Below are 22,435 nucleotides of genomic sequence, written 5' to 3'. Positions count from 1 at the left end.
GCACACGGGATCCTCTAGGATTTTGATCCTACAAGTTAGTCCAAACAAAAATCCACTGTTAAGATGAGACTGTTATTAGTCTTCTAAAATTGGATCAGATGGCTCCAACATTATCTGAAAGGTCATCTTCCACAGAATGAGACCAAACTTCATAATGACTGAAATTATATTCTTTGTTGATTAATCTTGTTGGTGATCTGTTCACAAACATGAATACCTCTTGGTTTATAAGTAAAAGTAAAAGTTAAAGTAATTATTAATTAGCTCAAAGCTCAATTGCCTGACTCACAGGCGTAGTGAGAAGATCCTTGTTCAGCCTAGTGAAGAATGGCGTCTTTGGTAAACCGAAAACAACCAGCCTCTCTGCAGAAACAGACACAAATATAATATGTTGCAATCTATTAGCACAAAAAAAACACACACAATAGTCTAAAAACTTCATGGATTCAACATTTTGACACAGAAGGGTAAACAAACGTAGCAATTACAACAAGACAGTTGCACTGGATAATTCTGGCCACTAAATTCAATCACGTCAGTTGGCATGATAATTATTACCTGTACCTTGCCTACACTGACAGACAGCTCCTCTGGAGGAGTTGCATTTGGCTAGGCGGGTGCTCTCCGTAAGAGGGTCAAAAATGCCACAATCCTCATCAATTCTTTGACTCCCTGCAAACACAGTGAAGGGAACAGTGAGGCATATTGTTAAACTGTTGAAAATGACAAAAGGATATATATCAACACTTTATATTATGTTGATTTATTTAGTTTGGAGAATGCAACGCTTGACAAACATAAGACTAAAAATACACAGAATTACTTCTAAAATGCTTGTAATGTTTGTTTAACTAAAAACCCTTTCATCAACAAGTCTTATACAATATAGAAAGATCTAAGTTGGGTGATTTTAAAATGGCCCAGATAAGCATTACCTGGTCTGTTCTCTCCACGGTCAGAGAGGGAATAAGTTTGTCATTTGAGTTAAAGAAATACACTCATACTAAAATAAATAAGGTTTAGTTTTAAAATTTTTAAACCTGTTTTGTTTTGTTGATATTGAAAATTTTTCCTTGTATTGTAAAATACTGTATTAGATTGTATTGTTGTGTCTGCAAATCCTTTAAACCCTATATTTAATTGAAAATAGAAGAAACATAAAACACGTGTTCAAATTTAATGTTTTTTAGGAAAAATATATGCTCATTATGAATCTGATACCAGGATAAGAAAAAGAGTTCAGTCAGGCAACTCAGGTTAAAAATGACCTATTGCAGCAGAAGAATATTATTAGAGTCTGGCCTCTAGGCTCTACACACAGAAATTGGGGAGTAAACCCTAAACATCCCCCAGAGCCTGCAGGTAGATGCTGGGGTGGCTGAGGGGTTGAAATAGCAGGAACTAAGCCATCAAATTGGGAGGCGAGTCCAGCATGTTATGTTGTGCATGGGTTGTCTGCCTGAACTAGCTTGCAGGCTGAAAACCATCCATGTAATATTAAAAGTATTAGTATTAATATTAAAAGTAATATATGTAACATGTCTGCTTTTTGTTGAATTATTTCCGGGGAAGGCCTGTCTGTTTCAGCAAGATAATACCAAACCACATTCAGCTCTGTAGTAAAAAGAGTCTAGGTGCTGAGCTGAATACCCCAAAAAGAAGCAGCAGGTCTCCTCATTTCATTTGTTAAGAAAATAACTGATGATGGAAAGCATTTCAAAACTTCTTTGACATGTGCTACCGTTCAATTCAAAATGAGCACGAGTGGAGTTATACTTCACTGTTGTTACTTTTATTTATGCTACAGAACAATCATGGCCATAACCTGTTAACTGTTAATTAATTTAGTTTAAAACAATGTTGCACTTCTAAGTGTAAAGCTGATATAATTTCTAATAATTTGCATCTGTAGAGGACTTTTCCATGTTACGCCAGGTTGCCACAACATTAAAAGCAAAAGTTTGAGGTGTTGGCCTGACCCATATATTCCCCAAGTATGACTGAGCATATTTGGTATGCACTGGAAAAACATGTGTAAAGTCATGAAGCCTCCACTTCCCAACAAACAGGACTTGAAGGGTCGGCTGCTAACATCTCGGTGCCTGATAACACATGATGTTTTTCGAGGCCTCGTGGAGCACATTCCAAGACATAATTGTTTTAGATGTATAAATGGTGATCTACGCACTATTTGGCAGAAGGTTTTAATGTTGAAGCTGGACTGTGTGTGTCTGAGACAGAAGGAAAAATGAACCTGCCTGACAGAGTAGCAGGCACTGCCAAGATTTTAATAGTCCCATAACTGACCGAAGGCAACAGCCACTTTTCAAACAGCTACATCACACACATGGAGATAGTCTTTAAAAGACTGGAAAATAAATTATGAGAGTGTGAGTGAAAATAACTGACTGAATGCAAGTATGCTGCCTTTCTACATGCTCGGCTCCAGAAGGGAGAGGGAGATTTTTGGAATTTCACTGCTCATTAGGGACCATGATGTCATAAGAGGAGACGTCTGTTTTGAAGGGTGGGACTCAGGGTGATTTGAGTCAAAAAACATTTACGAGAACCGTCAGAAGGCTTACCAGTTGCCAATTACAACTTGGTCACCAGCTTCCCCTATTCATATTAGGGAGCGAGGGAGAGAGACAGACGTTAGAAAGAAAATATTGAGATACAAAGTACTATGTTCATTGATTATCGGGTGGAGTTTACTACAACAGGCCAACGTAGATATTGGCATGTTACTGAAAAGACTGCAGTCAAAAATGACTTTCAAATGGTCTCTATGTAATAATTTTTCTGTACAGCAGCCCCACCCAGTGCTAGTTCCAAACTAGTTAAACTGTAAACACCAAGCATAAGTAATTAGCTATACCACTGGATCTTGAGGACAGATCGAGTCTCTTCTGTCTTTTATACACTAAATAATACAAAGTCCCATACTTTCCTGTAATTGGTGATTAAATTTGCTTTGTCATAGCCTTTAAAAACCCTTCAGCTTTTTACCATGTCCTCTAGTTGCATCCTTACTAATGTACCTCGACATGGGTTGTCACTCCAAAGCTTTGTAAGGGAGGTCTCTATTTCCATGGCTGCTTCACTCCACTTGAACACCAGCCCAGAAGAAACGGGTGAGCACTTCTTTTCCATGCTGGAAATTTCACTGCTGTTCAGCACCCGATTCCAAATGTGCAGTTCTGTTATGCTCCCTGAGAATGAGTTGTCCTTCTTAAATGACCCTCCAAAGGTGTCCTGCTCCTGCCCGATAATGAAAAGGCCATCAGGTCCAATGCTGTCCGTACCGTTTAGGCCTTCACCACTTGAGACAGCACGCCCAGGAGTATATATTGCCCAGCGTCCACCATTCTGATTCCAAGAAACGCAGACAGAGTGCCAGGACTCATCATAGTTGAAGGCCTCTTGGTAAGGCCCGTGAATGCCATGGACAAGCAGAGCCAGCTGCACAGGCTTGTCCTGGATGAGGTTCGCACGGAGCTGGAACTCATTAATATATGACTGAATGGAATAAGAAAAGACTGTGGAATTTCCAAAGCAGTTTGGATTGAAGCGCAGAAGAGTGCAAACGGTCAGTGAACCCATGGAGGGGAACTTGTACAGGAGACGGGTGTGCTTCCTGTTAGAGCGCCTGGTGAAATTCAGAATCAGGGCTTTGGAGCTTGAAGCTTTGGTGTCACCACACATAGAGAGAAGGAAACAACTATTAAGGAAAAATGCTGTCACAAATATTGGAAAATATTGGAGCTAATCTTAAAATTCCACTTTATAATCCCATCCTTATTGTAAACAGCTGATTAAGTAAGCAGGAATTTGTCTTGGACAAGAAAAGCAATGAGAAAGCAATTTTAAAAGGACAGGTACTAATATGTCAACACAAAGTTTAGAAAGACACTGAACGTACTTGCAATGTGTGTTATGACTTTCTTGGCAATCCACACAGGTTGAGAGATGTTCAAGGATTTTAAAAATGTGGTAAGCTCCCGGTTCTGTTCTGGGTTGGAGACAGTAGCTAAAGCTCCAGAGCGTTGGTTACACATTTCTCCAGCCCTGTTCCACTGCAGGCGATCAGGAATATACTCATAGTAGGGCACATCACAAGTCTGGGCGCTGGTTTCTAGCAGAAAGACTATTCAAAAAGAAAAAAAAGAAGATGGGTGAGCGGTTGTGCCCAGACTTAAACTCCTTGTGGAGTTTGAATCTGAGATTCCTGTGAAGTTTTAATCCTGTCCAGATCCTTAGTGGAGCTTACTGATATCATTATTATGATTATTGATATCAGCAGGGTCAATCAACACAATAATAATAATAATAATAATCTTACATTTATATAGAACCCTAAGGACGCTGTACAAAGAGTGTAAATAAATAAAAGTAAATAAACAAAAACAAACAAACAAAAAATTAAATAAATAAACTAGAGATTAAAGGCCTATGATCAATTACATTTGTGAGAATAGGCCAGACATGGTGGTTTATCATGTAAAACAATACTAATGACATCTAATTACATTTTCCATCCAGAACTCAGAACGAGTCACCAGCCAAGTAATGATGTCCTTTTTCCAAGCCTCTCAGTTCACACAGAGGAGAGGACTAAAGTGAACGCACCTGCCTGAACTCAACTTAGGTTTGTTTTGTTTTTTAATGCTACTTCCAACTAGGCACCAGCCAAAATATTATATAAACATTAAAAAAAAAAAAAAAACTTAGCTGTACCAATGTCCTGCATCCCTCTCTGACAGACCCTTATTTTTACTTTCCTCACACATATTTCCCAGATGAAAATAAAAACTCTAGTAGCTAGGATTGGGAGATCAGGATATTATACCAGAATTACTGTATGAAATCTACCTTATTTGTTTCTTCGTGTGATTTTTTTTTTTTTTTTTGCCATATCCTTTCAGTGTATCCCTCAAAATCCCCTACTAAAAAACTTTAACTTGAACATCTTTTTGTTTTGCTGCCTTTGGATCTCTACTGACACTAGTTAGCACACGTGAAGTGCAGACTTTCAGCTTTAAATTAAGGGGTTTTATAAGAAAAAAAAAAAGGAATTACACTTTTTATACACATCCCTCCATTTTCAGAGGCTCAAAGCTAATGAGACAGTTAACTGAATGTGGTGGCCAGGTGAGGCCTGTTCCCCTGTTAAGTTATGATAAATAAAGCAGAGATAGTATCTGAAGTTGATTCAAAGTGTTGAATTTGTATTTCATAGGATCCTGCTGTCATTTTAAATGTGAGGCCCAAGTAGATGTCAGTGCAAGTGAGGGAGGCCATCGTTAGGCTGAAAAAACAAAATAAACCTAAACCATTTTGATATTCTGTATAAAGATAGCTGTAAATCCTTACACTTGTAAAAAAAAAAAAAAAAAAAAGAAAACTAAAAGTCTGTACTTCAATCACATATTGACTGTTTTATTAATTCAATGTGGCAGTGTACAGAGGCAAAAGTACAAAAGTGACTCCGTCCAACAAAGTATGCACCTAACTGTATCAACAGCTGTATAAACTAACTTCCTAAATATCTCCCTGCTTTGGTTAAGTTATGGGTGAAGAAAGAGAGAGACTCACCTCCTTCATAACTGTGAAAACAAACCTGTAAGACAAAGTACATGTGTTTATGTAGCTCATTTGTAAAAGTATGAAACAATAAAAGACAGTTCTTTTCTAATAAGATAAAACACTGCAGGTGGCACCTCTTCCTGCTGCCAGCTTCGGCTGGTTTCAAAACGCCTCCCCGTGGTTTTGACAGACATCCCATTTACCCATTTACATGTTAAATGTCAACTTTATATTCATTAAACCGTATTAAAACTGTTGATCATACAGCTGGACGACTTTCAATGAAGGCCGTTAAGTGTATTTCTCTAAAATTACCAGCAAAATTAAAATGATCAAAATTATAATTTTCTGGATTTTCTGTGCATTTACACCATGAATAAAATTATACATCAAAGTATACAATATGGCGCTAACTTACAAATAACTTGTAACTTGAAACATAAAATAAGAGAAAAGCATATAGATACAAAGATGTTGAGATACTCACAAGCAGGACCAGAATGCAGAACAATAACCTGTGCATCCTGAAAAAAAGAAGAGAAAAAAAAGAAACATTAGCAGAGAATCCAAATCGATTTCCTGGTCCTGCGAGTCTCTTTCACTAAAGCAAAGCAGCTGTTTTACCTGAACTGTTCTCTCCTTTTTGCGCCGTCTTCACATCTCAAGTTGTAAAGTTTGACAAACCTTTCCTCTCTGCTGTGCTCTCACAGTCCCTTGCTGAAGTACACTAACTCTGTTAGCAGCAGAGTCCCGAGAGCGTGGAGGGAGGATGCAGAGGCAGCCGCGCAGAGGAGTGGGTGTTATTACTGCAGTCGGCAGTGGCTGGGTTACAAAAGAAGGCAGTGGAGGACAGTAATTGAGTACATTTACTTGAGTACTGTACTTAAGTTCCTTTTTGGGGGGGGGGGGGGGGGGGGGGGGGGGATTATGACTCACTCCACTACATTTCAAAGACAAATATTGTTCTTTCGACTCCACTACATTTCTAGCAAGCTTATCGTTACTAGTTCCTTTTGGCTCAACATAGCTTTGTAGTCGCTATTTCTCTTTACTGAAATGCAATTGGCCACAGGCTATGCTCCTCGCTAGAAGGGGAACCAATCACAGTCGCCGCTCACACCTGGGATTTGGAATTACGACACCGTCGACTCGCTCGCGCTTTCATTCAAAGAGAACTTAGCAATGGAGACGGAAGCGGAGAAACCATCGCATCAGCTAGATGTTTGAGATTTCAGGGCTAAAACATAGTTTGTATCAGTTTAAATGTCTTCTGTGTTTACTGCGAACAAACTATATTTCTGCATTTAAGAACTCGCCATTCATCCTGAGAGAGCACAAGCAAACTTTTTTCAGTTTACATTAAAAAGTTTAAATGAAGTTGACTGAGGTTTAAGTGGTTGTGGTTTAATGCCATGACCGATAATTGAAATAAAGCCGACCGTTAGTGTGCTAAGCTTGGTGACAAGTGAAAGGCAAACTATGGTTGTTTCGGCGCCCAAATTACGAATATTGCCCACAATCAGAAGAGGCAGGTGAAGCAGTTCCTTCCCTGTCATCATGACAAGTAAAATACTAACAATGAAAACATATTTGACCACTTGACTGTTCTATAAAAGTGTTTTCTGAATTATTTCACCACTTTAATGGTCAAAATGCGGAATTTAGCCATCGCCTGTTCAAGCACATGGAAGAAATGTGGGGTGAGACAGAGCAGTGCTGCGGCTTACCTCTGGTGGTGCTGTGTCACATACATTAAATGAAGCAGACAGTTTGCGCGTGCCAATTGCTCTCTCTTTATATAGCCATTATACATGTTTGATTACACGTTCTACACATGCTGATGTTCCACAGTCTGTCTTATCCACAGTATTCCTGACTTCGCGCCACTACCCATAATTCATAGCGGAAGCCGGTAGTTTCCTTCCGTTTGCGCTGTTGTTTAGGTTGCGGGCTTACACACTTGCCGTTCATTGAAACATTTTGACACTGCAGTTTCTTTTACCTGGCCTAAATGGTACCACATCAGAGGTGGATATATTGCAAGGATGTTTTAAAAAAGCAGCAAGGTAACAGTGCCTCACCCGTCACTTGTCTAAATGACATGAAATTATGGCCTGAAGTCAGCAACATCCACATTATCAGTTACCTTGTTTTTTCCGAAGGTGTTGATGGCGAGGAATCACATAATTATAAGAGCACCAGATTACCTTCAAAGCAATAAAATCAACGAAGTAATGCTGAACAAACAAGGCAATGTTTTCCTTAAAGCAGCTGTAGAGCATCGGCCAAGCTAAGCGCTTAGCATGGGTCATGCTAAGGGAAAGTGGAGTGGTGGAGACAGTCAGCTGTTCCAGTCTTGCTGATTAGGGAAATCATGTAGTGATGCTGCAGCTATTCTGTGGAAGGTAAATCACTGATCTGGATATCAGAGTGTTCAGATCACTGAAACATAAACACTGGACTGGCTGAAGGCTGTGATCGAGGAGACACGCAGCTGTCATCTTGCTAACTGCTACGTGTTTACATGAAGGCAGGCATTGTTTAAGCTTTGTGTAGGCTGTATGCTGTAGTGTCACACTATAAATAAAATAACGTAAAAAAATAAGAGGCTGTACATTAAAGGAAAACTTAAAAACATAAGGAAAAAATACAGTAATAGGATGTGCAACTGGGTAGAATAATTTGGGGGGGGAAAGAACAAATTTACAGAATAAAATAATTTGAAAAAAATTTACAGACTGATGTAGTGACAACCGACAACAGCACAAGTTGAATCTGAGCTCATGTTCCAACTAATAAAGCCGCCTGTTACAGCACAAAGTAACCTAATTTTGTCATTAACTCTGGCTGTAACTTTGGGTAACCGGAAGTATAAAACCGAACAGCGGAAGTAGCAGTCTGTCATGGCACCCTACGTACGCTCTTCCAGAAACCCGTGGATATATGGAATGAATGACATGTTTATTCTTTGTGATCAGACATAAATGTACGGTGAAAATACACAGGGTGAGGCAGAAAGTACCGTGGCGCATGGAGTCTCAGCAGAAAACTGGATTTGGCTGCAAGGCTGTTTTCTGCTGTGAGACTACAAGAGTGTTTTGTGAACTGAAGATCTTCATCCATCCACACATCTGCACAGGGGGGAGTATATTGACTGAGTTTTGACTCTTCTGGCCAATTAAACAACATTCAGAACCAATAATCAATGTAGTCTTGCTCATGTCAGTTATACAAATTATTTCTTTTAAATATGTTTTAAAATAGTCTTTAAATGACCATATGTAATTAAACTCTGCATCCTTTCACTTATTTTAAAAACAATATCTGCTCTTCTATTATACATTTTTTTGCAACAGTAACTTTAAGTTATCTATGACTACTAGCAATAAAAGAATACTAAAATAATTGTTAATTAGTTGTAAACAAGGTCCATCCATCCATCCATCCATCGATTTTCTTCCGCTTATCCGGAGCCGGGTCGCGGGGGCAGGAGCCTAAGCAGAGAAGCCCAGGCTTCCCTCTCCCCAACCACCTCCTCTAGCTCATCCGGGGGGACCCCAAGACGTTCCCAGGCCAGCCGAGAGATATAATCTCTCCAGCGTGTCCTGGGTCTGCCGCGGGGCCTCCTCCCGCTGGGACATGCCCGGAACACCTGACCCAAGAGGCGGCCAGGAGGCATCCTAATCAGATGCCCGAGCCACCTCAACTTGCTCCTTTCGATGTGGAGGAGCAGCGGCTCTACTCTGAGCCCCTCCCAGATAGCTGCACTCCTCACCCTATCTCTAAGGGAGAGACCAGCCACCCATCGAAGGAAACTCATTTCTGCCGCTTGTATTCGCGATCTTATTCTTTCGGTCACTACCCAAAGCTCGTGACCATAGGTGAGGGTAGGAACGTAGATCGACCAGTAAATCGAGAGCTTCGCTTTTACACTAAGCTCCCTCTTCACCACGACGGACCGGTGCAGCGTCCGCATTACTGCAGAAGCAGCCCCGATCCGTCTGTTGATCTCCCGCTCCCTTCTCCCGTCACTCGTGAACAAGACCCCGAGATACTTGAACTCCTCCACTTGGGGCAAGAACTCGTTCCTGAGCTGGAGAGGGTACTCCACCCTTTTCCGGCTGAGGACCATGGCCTCAGACTTAGAGGTGCTGATTCTCATGCCGGCCGCTTCACACTCGGCTGCGAACCGTTTCACTGCGAGCTGGAGGCCACCCCCTGATGAAGCCAACAGGACCACATCATCTGCAAAGAGCAGAGATGAGACTCTGAGGCCACCAAGGAAGAAGCCTTCCGCCACCTGGCTACGCCTAGAAATTCTGTCCATAAAAGTTATGAACAGAATCGGTGACAAAGGGCAGCCCTGACGGAGTCCAACACCCACAGGAAACGAATCCGACTTATTACCGGCTATACGGACCAAGCTCTCACTGCGGTTGTACAGAGACTGAATGGCCCGCAACAACGGGCCAGACACTCCATACTCCCGCAGGACCTCCCAGAGGATACCCCGAGGGACACGGTCGAATGCCTTCTCCAAGTCCACAAAGCACATGTAGACTGGTTGGGCAAACTCCCATGTGCACTCGAATATCCTTGAGAGGATAAAGAGCTGGTCCAGCGTTCCGCGACCAGGATGAAAACCGCATTGTTCCTCCTGGATCCGAGGTTCGACTAACAGACGGACCCTCCTTTCCAGCACCCTGGCGTAGACCTTTCCGGGGAGGCTGAGGAGTGTGATCCCTCGAAAGTTGGAGCACACCCTCCGGTCTCCCTTCTTAAAGATGGGGACCACGACCCCGGTCTGCCAATCCAGTGGCACTGCCCCAGATCTCCACGCGATATTGCAGAGGCGTGTCAACCAAGACAGCCCTACAACATCCAGAGCCTTCAGGAACTCAGGGCGAATCTCATCCACCCCAGGGGCCTTGCCACCAAGGAGTTGTTTAACTGCCTCAGTGACCTCACCCCCAGTGATGGCCAGGTCATCCCCCTCGTCCCCAGACTCTGCTTCCACTACAGAAGGCGTGTCAGTGGGATTCAGGAGGTCCTCGAAGTATTCCTTCCACCGCCCGACTATAGCCTCAGTTGAGGTCAGCAGCACCCCACCCGCACTATAAACCGTGTGAGTGGAGCACTGCTTTCCCCTCCTGAGTCGCCTGATGGTTTGCCAGTCGTGGTGGTAACCCCCGAACCAGATGGTGGTCACCGAAGGTGAAGGGAGCCATCAAGCTGAAGAAAGAGTCCTATCGGGCTTGGTTAGCCTGTGGGACTCCGGAGGCAGCTGACAGGTATCGACAGGCCAAGCGGAACGCAGCTCGGGCAGTGGCCGACGCAAAAACTCGGGTGTGGGAGGAGGAGTTCGGTGAGGCTATGGTAAACAAGGTAACATGTTAAATTAATTGTGACATTATTTGAAGTAATTTTCCCCCAGCCCTACTCTACAGTATGGTGAAATTGCATTAATATATTAAAGGTGAGTAATAGTAATAAACTTTATTGAAATTTTGTTCTTTATTTAGTTGCCTACCACTATCAATATGTGTTATCCTTTTGATGCCAATTTGAGTTAGCTATTTTTAACTGAAGTTCAAGATTCCCTTTTATAGAGGAAGCATACAAGACAGCTGGAGAAATATAGTGAACTGACTACAGCAGTCTGTGAGAAAAAATCTGAGGGTGGGACATCTTCCACGAATCTTCAACCCATGAAGCTAGAAGAAACAAAGCAAGTCTCTCAGAAGAACGTCGGCAAGGCAGTACTCAACTTTATAGTTCATGGTCTCCAGCCATTCTCTCTTATTGGGCAGCCTGCATTTCAGAGCCTTGTCCAAGATCTGCAGCCAAACTGCTCCATCATGTCTCGAACTACTGTGCGGCGCAAGCTTGATAAAGCCACATTACCCATCTGTATCCAGCCTGTCACTCAAGGTAAACACTGCCCTACCAGCCTCTGCTGCCTGTGAAAGGCTTTGCAGTGTAGCTGGATCGATCTTCAGCCCAAGAAGAATAGACTCGCACAACTTTGAAAACCGGCTTCTATTGAAGTTGAATAAGGACTTCTTTAAATTTGAATAGTTTGACCAGGCTGATATCTATAGAAATGAACTACATTCATCTTATAAAAACTGAGTGGATGTTGTTTTAGTCAGTAATAAAATATTGTTGTCCTTTAATTGTATTTATTTTATTGAGTTTGTCTTGCTGAAAAAGTTGTTGATTCAGGTATTAATCTAGATTAATCTGTGCAGAGCTTTCACTGTTTCGTAAGCTTCTATGTTAAGTATGGTAGTTCTAGTTACCAGTGTTACTGTTAGTTGGGAGAAAAAGTCTTCTGTTTTGTTCTTTGTTTTTTTCTTTTTTGGGGGGTGGGGATGTTTTAAATGGGGAAAAATGACAAAAATGGCTGTCCGTCCTTTTTTATTGCATTTTTACGCTCAAGTTTTTACAGGTGGTGTAAACTTCTTGTTGCAGAGTGGTTCTACATGTCAATACATCAGGTGGTTTCAGCAAGTTACCAAGGTTCTGTAAAAGCACTCAGAAAACAATACAGCAATGTACTGATATCAGAAAATATAATTTGTACTTTTGAATACTTAAGTATTTTCACTACTTTTACTCATGTACTAGAGTTGAGTACTTTGTCCACCACTGATTATATATGTAAAATACAGTAATTGCTATGAGCAACACAGTCAAATAAACTCTTCTTTTCAGTGGATCAATACAACAAAATAATCAATACGTCCGGCATAAAAAAGAAAACCTGTGATATTTTTCTAGATATGACTAGAAAAAAGCCTTCCCTTGTGAAAATGCAATGTGAATGCTGAAAGCTGCCTAGAAATGCTTGAAAAGCTGAAACCTAATTTGCTGAACCAGCTTAAACAGCTGGAAACCAAAACGGCTTAAATTCTCAGTGAAGGGCCTAAATTGAACTTAATTTGCTGAACAAACTTAATTGCAGGAAAAAAAAAAACATAGCACTAACTGCCCATATTTGAACCACCTGCCTCATGTGTCTGAATTTGAATCCACCAATTAAAAACAAGCTGCTTCAAGCTGTCTTCAAAGAGTGACAAGAAAATCCTGCTGACCTACCCATAAACAACAGGTTGCCACAAAAAACTTTTTACACTTTGAGCACAAGGAGATGTTACTGAAGCAGGATGTTGCAGTAACTTGCAGTACCAGCGGAGTGTGATATTTAATTTCCAGCAAACAGCTTCTGCTGCTTTTCTGTTGATTTTCAGCTATTTAAATGATACTACGGCCCTGTTCAGGTTTAGCTAAAAACTCTGGGTTTGGGTTTGCCAAATCTGAGTCTGTTACCATGGAACCTGACCTGCTCGCTGGTAGGTTTTATCCGACAAACTCTGAGTGTCTCTCTGACTCCTCCCCTCCTGCGGCACCTGAACCACCTGTCTGAAACATTTATTGTAGTTAATGTAGCAAACTGTAGCATTCTTATAACATGTTTGCCTTTATTGGTAAAATTTTACATTCATCACAGACTTGGAAAGCTGCCCTGCATGTTTTCAGCTAAATGTGAAACTATGACTGACCTCTGACCTTTAACAGTAACTTAGTGAAACATCTCTGCTGTGGCTGTCAGAGAGCCGTCATCTATCTGAAGCTGATCTTAGATCAGATTAGAAACGGTTAAACTGGAAATATTAAAGTAGTTTTTCTGTAAATCTCATTACCCATTTTTATCCAGTAATGGCAGAAATAATGAAATTCTCCATTAAAAAAATGAATAAAGCAAGGTTGCTATTCCATCAATAGATTCCACTTGTACTGGATTATTATTTAAACAATTAAATGGTCATAAAAGGAGTTTTTATTAAATAAAAACTGACCTGAGGTCAGCTCCACCCTCGGGGTCTGCTGCTGTAACACACAGGTCCGTCAGTAAACTCAGTCTGACCTGTTTCTCCACATTTTTAATCTTCACTTTCTCTCTGTCTGAGTTTCTGTCTGAATAATTAGATTACGGGTGGGACTCGATTAAAAAAATTAATCTAATTAATTAGGAGCTTTGTAATTAATTCATCGAAACTAATCGCATTTTAATCACATTTCAATATTTAACATGATAAATATTAATTTAAGTTTGGTTGATGAATGAATCAATATACCTAAGCTTAAACTTCAAAATTGTGTTTATTTTCCCACCAGTCTACTTCACAGACCAACGAAGGGTGGAAGTGCTCCTGTGATAAGCAAACTCCTGAAATTAAAGTTAAGCATCATAACTGGATAGTTTTATTCAACATTAATGTCTCACTTAATATAGCTGGAAATTAATCATTCACTCAGCTGTATTCCTTGATGTTGAAACGTGTTATGCTTGTTTTAACAGCTTATTTTGAATAAAGACTTAAAATTAAACCACAAAAAGGAGAAAAAGTTCGTTCTCCGTTTAACCAGCTGCTTTTACACTCACGGTTGCTAGGCGACATGAGCTACGCAGAGGTGAGGGCAGGCGACGCTGATATGAAGGCTAGCCGCTCACTTCCGGCCTTTGTGGTCTTCGTGGGCTGCGAAGGACGTGGGCCGGGTCCTTTGAACGATGCGGCCGCTGAATTTTTGACATCGTGCCTCGATATAATCTGTATGCCGGGAACTCGTGCACTGAGAAACGTTCCGGTGCAAAGTGCGATTAAAATGCGTTAAAATTTTTAATTCGTTAATTTCCCCGTAATTAATTAATCGAAATTAACGCGTTAAAGCCCCACCCCTAAATTAGATTTTAAAATAAATGTAAAATTAGGATTCAGCTTCATCGGATAAAAATTCAAGTTGTCTGAATGATGACAGCAGGCATTATAAAATAAACTATATATTTTATAACAAACTTTTAGCCTGTCTGTGATGGTGACAGAGTGGGTCAAGCTGATTACAGTGACTCGTCATGCTCCACACTAACACGAGAGAACCTCGGTCCATCGGATGAAAAACGAGGCTCCGGTGCCGCGTTTGGCTTTTGTCATGTCATATTCTGAAAAACGATACGGGCCACGACACAGGCTTCATTTGTACACGCCCCATTTGTTCGCCACAGGCCTCAGGGCTGATGACGACACAATTCTTTTTAATTCTTTGTTACGTTCCAGAACCCTTTGATAACCTTTAAGACATAAGTTTTCAGTCTACACAACAGCAATCAAATCAACTCTTTTACAGCACCAGTGTTTCAAGATCTCAAGAAAATGTCTCAGTGCCAAAGAAAGAGCAATTACGTTGACCCTCCTCCCTGCAGTGGTCAGCCAAATGGCCCAGGTGACAATACAGCCCTGAGAAGGGCATATTATTGCATTATGAAAGAAAATAAAGAGCTGCACAATATGATTAAACAAATGCAGGAGGAGAAAAGTCAACTGGAGGAGAAGAACAGAGAGATGGAGGCCCAAAATAAGCACCTCAGAGAAATTTCCAAACAGGACCAAAATCTGCAAAACCAACTTGCAAATCATAAATAAAGGTTGGGAAAAACTGCTTAGTGGCGCACAGAAGAGAATTCTACAACTGCTGGAAGAGAACAAATCGCTGAAGCACAAAGTGCAAGACTTTGTGCAAGACAAGGACACATTTATCAAGCATGAAGAGCTGGTTCGATGCAATGAAATGCAGTGTAGTGTCCAAGAAATGCTTCATAAAAATACACAACTACGAAAACCTATGTAAAAAAGTACATAACAGAAACACTGAACTGCAAATGGAGATACAACAGCATGAGAAAACACACAAAGAAATGCAGAGTGAGCTTCAAGAAATGCAGAAGGCAAATCAGCAGTTAAAAGCCATGCATGACAAAGTAATACAAAGCAATAAAGACTTGCATGAGGCAAAGAAAGCACAGGAAGAAAAATATAACAAACTGAAGAAAAAGCATGCAGAGAAGGAGAAAAAAATAGAAGAACTGGAAAAAACATGCAATGAGATGCAGTGTATTATCCAAAAAATGGCTCATAAAACTACACAACTGCAAGGACTATGTACAGAAGTACGTAACAGAAACACTGAACTGCAAATGGAGATACAACAACATGAGAAAACACACAAAGACATGCAGAATGCAGTTGAAGAAATGCAGAAGAGAAATCAGCAGTTGCAAGACATGCATGGCAAAGTAATACAGAGCAATAAAGCCTTGCATGAGGCAAAGAAAGCGCTGGAAGAAAAATATAACAAACTGAAGAAAAAGCATGCAGAGATGGAAAAAAAATTTACAAGAACTTGAGAAAAGATGCAAGGAACTTGAAGAGGTCGAAAACCTCACACTGCAGAACAAAGATTTACAGAAACACTGCCTGAAAAAGAAGCAAAAGCATGCCTGTTTTTTTCTGCAGAGTTTCTTCTGTTTCTCCACTTTAACCTGGAGTACAATAACCTGCTCTTCCTCCACCTTTTTTCCATCTCCTTCATTTCTTCACCTTTGAGACAAGATGCTAAGGAGATCTGAGATAATAATAAATCATATTATACCCTGCGACAGGCTGGTGACCTGCACATGGTGTACCCACCCGTCGCCCTGTGACACCTGAGCAACAAACAACAATCAGTGTTGCCAGATCTTGTGACAGAAACAAGCAACCAGCTCTATGAAAACAAGCCCCAAAGAAGCCCAACTAGCAACCCACAACATTGTGTAAAACTGAGGCCGATTTTAAACAGTATAGCTCTATAGTAGTATAGATTATTTCTTTGTTTTGTCTCATTGTGTTTTGAAGCAGTAAAACCGTTGGATTACTTAACGTAATCCCTGGTTCTTTGATAACAGAGTGAGGTGTTTCACTATGGGAATCGCCTTGGCGTGACCAACTACGGAAGCTCCAATGACACCACGTCTGTCTGCGACAGACCTGTCAAGCCGTGCTCAGGGCCCCGCCCCTCCTACTATCACGGTTGACCAGCTCCTCCCTACTCATTCTAAGCAGATTTCTTTCCGTGCCCAAGCAAGGAGGGAAGTGATGGTGAAACACCTCACTCTGTTATCAAAGAACCAGGGATTACGTTAAGTAACCCAACGTTCTTTTTCTAACTTCGTTCGGTGTTTCACTATGGGAGATATAGCCCACTCCCGGATTGCGCCAGCCCTCCCGAAGCTGTGCTCCAGTGCTGCCCAGGATCTCAGCTCAGACCTGAGGCACTAGACTCCAGGACTGCCTGAGCCAGGGATGACTGAGCGACATCCAGTCTATAAAACCGCACAAATGTGTGTGGTGTAGCCCAACTTGCTGCTGCACAGATATCCTGGACTGACACCCCTCTGAACAAAGCCCAGGATGTAGCCATTCCCTTAGTAGAATGAGCTCAAAGCCCGGACGGGGGCTGAGTACTCTTACAGCTATAGGCTAGAGTTATAGCCTCTACAATCCAATGAGACAGCCTCTGGCGGGACAAAGGCCTGCCCTTGTGGGGGTGGGCCCAGGAAACAAACAGCTGATCAGATTTCCTGAACCCAGCTGTTCTGTCCACATATGACCCCAAGGCCCGCACAGGGCACAAGGTGTTAAGCCTGTGCTCCTCTACAGAGGAAAAAGGCGGGGGGTGAAATGCCAGCAGTTCTACTGTGGGGCACCTGTATGATGACTCTATCACCTTAGGGACAAAGGCCGGGTTTGGCCTCAGGCATGCTTTAGTAAGACCAGGGGCCAACTGCAAACAAGAGGGGTGAATGGACAAAGCCTGTAACTCACTAACTCACTTGGCTGTAGTTAGAGCCAGCAGCAGAGCGGTTTTAAGTGAGAGAAATTTCAACCCTACAGCCTCGATTGGCTCGAAGGGGTGGTAGGAGAGTGCATCCAAAACCAGTGATAAATCCCATAATGGGACCAGTGGCCTTGAGACTGGGAGCTTACGGCGTGCCCCCTTCATGAAGCGACACACAAGAGGGTGCTGACCAATAGGTTTATCACCCAATCCCACATGGCAGGCTGAAATAGCTGCCAAATAGACCTTTATTGTGGAAAAAGCTTTCCCTCCGTCCAGCAAATCTTGAAGAAAACACAGCAACTCCACCACAGAGCACTGAAAAGGGATAACCTGCCTTTCATAGCACCATTCTTCAAAAACACGCCATTTACAACTGTAAAGAGAGCGTGTGGAGGAAGCTCTTGCATTCTGAATGGTGTCAATAACCTTCAGAGGCAGACCTGCAGCATTCAAATTCGACCGTTCATGGGCCAGGCCCAGAGAGCCACCCGGTCTGGGTGAGGATGATATATCTCCCCTCGCGCCTGAGATAGAAGGTCCCGGCGGATGGGGAGCGGCCACGGTTCGCCCACCAGGAGCTGAATTATTTCTGCTAACCAGTGTTTCGACGGCCACCGTGGAGCTATTAAAATTAGCGACAGCCCCTGATCTCTCACTCTGATTAGGGTTGGAGAGATAAGGCTGAGAGGCGGAAAGGCATATAGCAGTGTGTCTGGCCATGGGTGGGCCAGAGTGTCCATGCCCAGTGGGGCGACTGGGTCTGACAGGGAGAAAAACAGTGGGCAATGTGTGTTTTCCTGCGAGGCGAAGAGATCTACGGCAGCCCGGCCGTATTTCTGCCATATCTGCTCCACCACCTGTGGGTGAAGTCGCCAATCTCCGAACAACGGGTTCCCTCTGGACAGGAGATCCGCCCCCCTGTTCAGAATACCCGGCACGTGAGTTGCCCGAAGGGAGAGGAATTTTGTGCTGCTCCACACAATTATTTCCCTGGCCAGTCTGTGCAACTGCAGGGAACGAGTACCACCCTGGCGGTTGATATAAGCAACTACTGTAGAGTTGTCTGTTTTCACCAAAACATGTTGACCCTGGAGATACGGCAGAAAATGCCTTAGAGCTAAGCGCACTGCGTGCAGCTCCAGCAGTGACGTGCAGTCAGGGGAGGCAGGTGAGGCACGGCCTCACCTGTCATCGTGGAAATATAAAATTAAAAAATAAATTAAATGGTTATATTCATTCAGTGATTTGTATTTTAAAGTTCTTTTCCATTTAACTACACCATTTTTAGATTAGTTTTTTCAAAATCGCTGAATTTTCGCATTTGCCGGTCAAATACTAAGAGACGAACGGTGAGGCACCAGCCCGGCGAGCCGCACCACGGATTGCGCAATCCGTGGTGCGGCTCAGTATAGTCATTGCCAATGACTACTAACTGTGCTGGCATGCTATGCAGTGAGACCGGATTACTTTCCCTTTGCATGTGGCTATTAAAATGTTCTAACACTTTTACTATATGAACTAAATTTCCATATTTTAGCTGGTGTATATAATGCACAGTTTTTTTTTTTTTTTTTTCATTAACAACTGTATGTGTGTGTAATGCATTCTTGTGTTGAGCGATCATGAAACTGCTGCGAAGAGACACTAGGTGAGGCACGCAGTTCTCGTGCCTCATGGTAGGGGGCGCTGGTGATCCCAGGGACTCTACGACTCCTCGGCGGCAAGCTACCATAAACAGTTAGCAAGGCCAGTTAGTTTTTCCTGTTGCTTGGCCTTATGTTCAACATGGAAGATTACATAACTCAACTGAAAGAATTTTCTAAACTGGACTTTCAATCGAAGCAGAAGATAATAATTAAAGGAAGACCAACACCGGAGCTAAAAGGTTTGCTTCAGACTATGTTAATGTTAAACAAAACAACTGTTGCCAATCAAATGGTGAATAAGCTATATGTTTGTAAATCTGATGTGATGACGTCAGTGCCTCACCAGTCACGACCCTTACCGCACGTCACTGAGCTCCAGTATATTGATGTGAGCCCGAGAGAGCCTCCGAGACCAAACACCATTTACTGCCCTCCCCATCATGGTTGCGCCCCACCCTGACAGAGATGCATCTGTGGTCGTGACAGTGACGTGACACTGACTTTCTTTCATTTCTTCCATTTTCTTTAAACTGGGGGGACATTCTGCCCTTGGCAAACTGCCTGGTTGCAGGAATGCACACTTATGGGAAGTGGTGGCCTAGGGGAGAAGAAGAGGGTTCATCACTGAGAGGACCCTGGTTCAAATCCTCGGGCTGGCATCACTGTGGGTCCCTGAGCAAGCCCACCCCCCCAGGTTGCTCCCCGGGCGCCCCTTGGCTGCCCCCTGCTCCATGCTGTGCTGTGTGTACTACATACTCCATGTGTGTGATGGGTTAAATGCAGAGAATGAATCTCACTGCATGTATATGTATGTGATAAATAAAGCTCTTTCTTCTTCTTCTTTATTTCTTGTTGAACCCCCGAAACACAATGAAGTGTCTGAAAACTTTGGGCAGTGCTTGGTGACACTGATAGATTGCATTGAAGTGAATAATGAAACCGGGGTAGTGCATGGTGACAATGCGACCTTTGACCCCACATCTCCTCTCTCTGAACTAGGTGTGGGAACCGAGAGAGGGCTCCTGATGAACTGGGAACCCCAGGAGCCTCTGAACCATGAACCCTGGGAGGTGTGGTTGCCTCTTCCAGCACCTTCCTCCTCTTTGGGGGAGGAGAGAGAGGTGATGCACAACATTGCAGGCTTGCTAGGCTGAACGCTTCTTCTTCCCTTCCCCGGGGTGTGACGTTCGGTTCTTTGCAGCAGCCGCTGCACAGGAGTGTTTGCCCCAAGGCCTTGGGTTTTCTGCCTTGACCTCGTGGGAAGGCTGCAGTCTTGCCGCTTGCCTCTGAACTTTAGCCCCACTCTGCCTACCCCTCGCGGATGCAGGTGCTGCTGCGAAGCCTACTCTAGGCACCTGGCGAGATTGTGGGTTCACTTTTCTGGGTAAGCAGAGATTGAAAGCTTCTCCCTCCTGCTTTCTGAGAGTGCTTGTCTCTCTCATTTTCTCCAAAGCTGGGCCAAAGAGACCCTTGGCTGGGTCATAGGCTGCATCCATGACTTCAGCCTTCTGAGTGTCTCCCAATCCTGACAGGTTTAGCCATAAAGCTCTCTCACCTGAGACTACAAGACCCATTACACGCCCACAACCTTGGACTGCTCCCCTGGAGGAGCGTAGGATGAGATCGTTGACCACACAGATCTCATCCCAGAGGGCCGGGTTTGGAGACCCCGAGTCCAGTTGACGGCCCATGTCCTCTAAAATCTTTGCCTGATAAGCTGACAGCAGTGTAACCGCATTAAGGGAACACACTGACTGTGCTGAATATTTGTATATCCTTTGATAGATGGATGCAGTGAGGCGATCCATCTTACTGGGCAGAGAAATATTAGAAGAAGCTGAAACTGACCTGCGGTTAGGGTGAAGGTGATAAGCCACTGAAGGCTCAACTGCTGGGGGTCCGGTCAGCCCCAGCTCACCCATTCCTTGCATCTCCAGCTTAGAGCAGCCCTGGGTAGGAAGCTTGCTCTTAAAAGGGCTAGACCAATAGCGACTCATTTCTTTCATGCAAGCAGGCACTGCTGGCAGAAGCTGCTTTGCAGGTGGTGAGGCTGGAGGGAGCCTCTTGCCATCATACAGGTCACGTTCTGCCCCTTCAGCCACCTGGGCTGCTGGCCATGTGATGCCCAGCCTGGCAGCAGCCCGTTTGCAAACATCATACAAGTTGCTGTCCACTGGGGGTACAGCTTCAGCCCCACTTGGGGGCCTGGACTGCTGGGCAGGGAAGGTGGAGTCATCCTCCTCTTCCTCCATGTCTTCTAGGCTGAGGAGGTCGGAGTTGGCATCGCCATCCGCATCCTCATCCACCGGCTCACCCTCAGTTGGGTCGAGGAGCCCCTCGAACAACTGGGGCATAACCGGGGACACTTCCTCCATTATGTCCGCCCAGCTCGTTGTGGCTGTCAGCTGATGGATATCAATCATAGCATTGTTGGCTGACAGACAGGGGTCCTGGCTGTTAGCCACTGCTACTCTCAGCCTCCTTTCCAGGATTTTCTCTGGCATCAAGGCGCAGTGAGAGCAACCTTGCAGGTCCGCCAGAGAAGTTTGAGCATGCTTAGCACCCATGCAAGCTATGCACATCGGATGAGAGTCCCTGCCCGAAATGGAAGCACCGCATGATGCGGGGCATGGGTGGGATGCAGCCTCTTTGGCCTTCGGTTCTGACCCTTTGGCGGGGGTAGGAGCCGTAGCCATCGTGGTCGGAAAGATGGTGAGACTGAGCTATACAAGGCTCGTCATGACACGTTAGCCTGTTTGTAGCTAGCGCTAGCAACGGGGTTAAGTCCGAGCTAGTCGCCGTGAGAGTCAGCTTGTCGTGACACGTTAGCTGAGCTCTACCAGTGGATTCAGCTAACAAATTAATGCTAACTGAAACCTAACACTGTTTAGGGTCGGTTAGCAAATTAATGCTAGCCAGACCTAACACGGTACTGGCCCGCTAACAAGCTAATGCTAGCCGGACACCGAAAAGCTCGCCGTGACGCGTTAGCCCAAGTTACACACACACACAACGGCTACCCCGCTAATTAAAACCAGGCGACCGCTGAAGACAGCTCACCACGACGCGGTCGCTATCCAGGGTGTATAACTACCAGTACACTTCTTTCGAAGGACTTACTCAGCACAATCCAGACTGAAAACTGGAGAACTGCGTTCGGCGACGTACTCCTCTACGGGACGCCTGAGAACTGTTAAACAGCTAACCAAGCTAGCCTGGACGCGCTGAGGGAGCCCGATGTAGTTTCTCACGGGAAGAAAGCGAGAATGAGTAGGGAGGAGCTGGTCAACCGTGATAGTAGGAGGGGCGGGGCCCTGAGCACCGCTTGACAGGTCTGTCGCAGACAGACGTGGTGTCATTGGAGCTTCCGTAGTTGGTCACGCCAAGGCGATTCCCATAGTGAAACACCGAACGAAGTTAGAAAAAGAACCATGCTTCTTAGCCTCATAGAAGAGAAGGGTGCACAGTTTTTTTTTTTGTGT

At 43.8% G+C, this 22,435-nt stretch overlaps 1 protein-coding gene across 4 annotated transcripts in view; it reads right to left on the bottom strand.

The window, feature by feature from the left end:
• LOC115779202 (adhesion G-protein coupled receptor D2) overlaps positions 1–22,201 on the bottom strand; it is a 111,762-nt gene extending 89,561 nt beyond the window's left edge. Inside the window, exons 1-8 of one of the 4 annotated variants that reach the window (XM_030727730.1) lie at positions 22,074–22,201; positions 6,211–6,408; positions 6,074–6,110; positions 5,596–5,620; positions 3,923–4,147; positions 3,042–3,686; positions 565–672; positions 290–363 (exon numbers count right to left, since the gene is read on the bottom strand). In XM_030727730.1, the coding sequence (XP_030583590.1) occupies positions 290–363; positions 565–672; positions 3,042–3,686; positions 3,923–4,147; positions 5,596–5,620; positions 6,074–6,109 (1,113 nt within the window). In that variant the 5' untranslated portion in view covers position 6,110; positions 6,211–6,408; positions 22,074–22,201. Of the gene's footprint in view, positions 1–289; positions 364–564; positions 673–3,041; positions 3,722–3,922; positions 4,148–5,595; positions 5,621–6,073; positions 6,111–6,210; positions 6,409–7,313; positions 7,435–22,073 lie in introns of those variants that run through there. The other 3 variants (XM_030727731.1, XM_030727732.1, XM_030727733.1) reach the window with 3 other exon arrangements.
• Positions 22,202–22,435: the final 234 nt, after the last annotated feature.

The sequence above is a fragment of the Archocentrus centrarchus genome, chromosome 4 (genome assembly GCF_007364275.1).
Source record: "Archocentrus centrarchus isolate MPI-CPG fArcCen1 chromosome 4, fArcCen1, whole genome shotgun sequence".
Classification (NCBI taxonomy): Eukaryota; Metazoa; Chordata; class Actinopteri; order Cichliformes; family Cichlidae; genus Archocentrus; species Archocentrus centrarchus.
The sequence above is the reverse complement of the archived record's forward strand: the minus strand, read 5'-3'. Positions and strand labels throughout refer to the sequence as shown.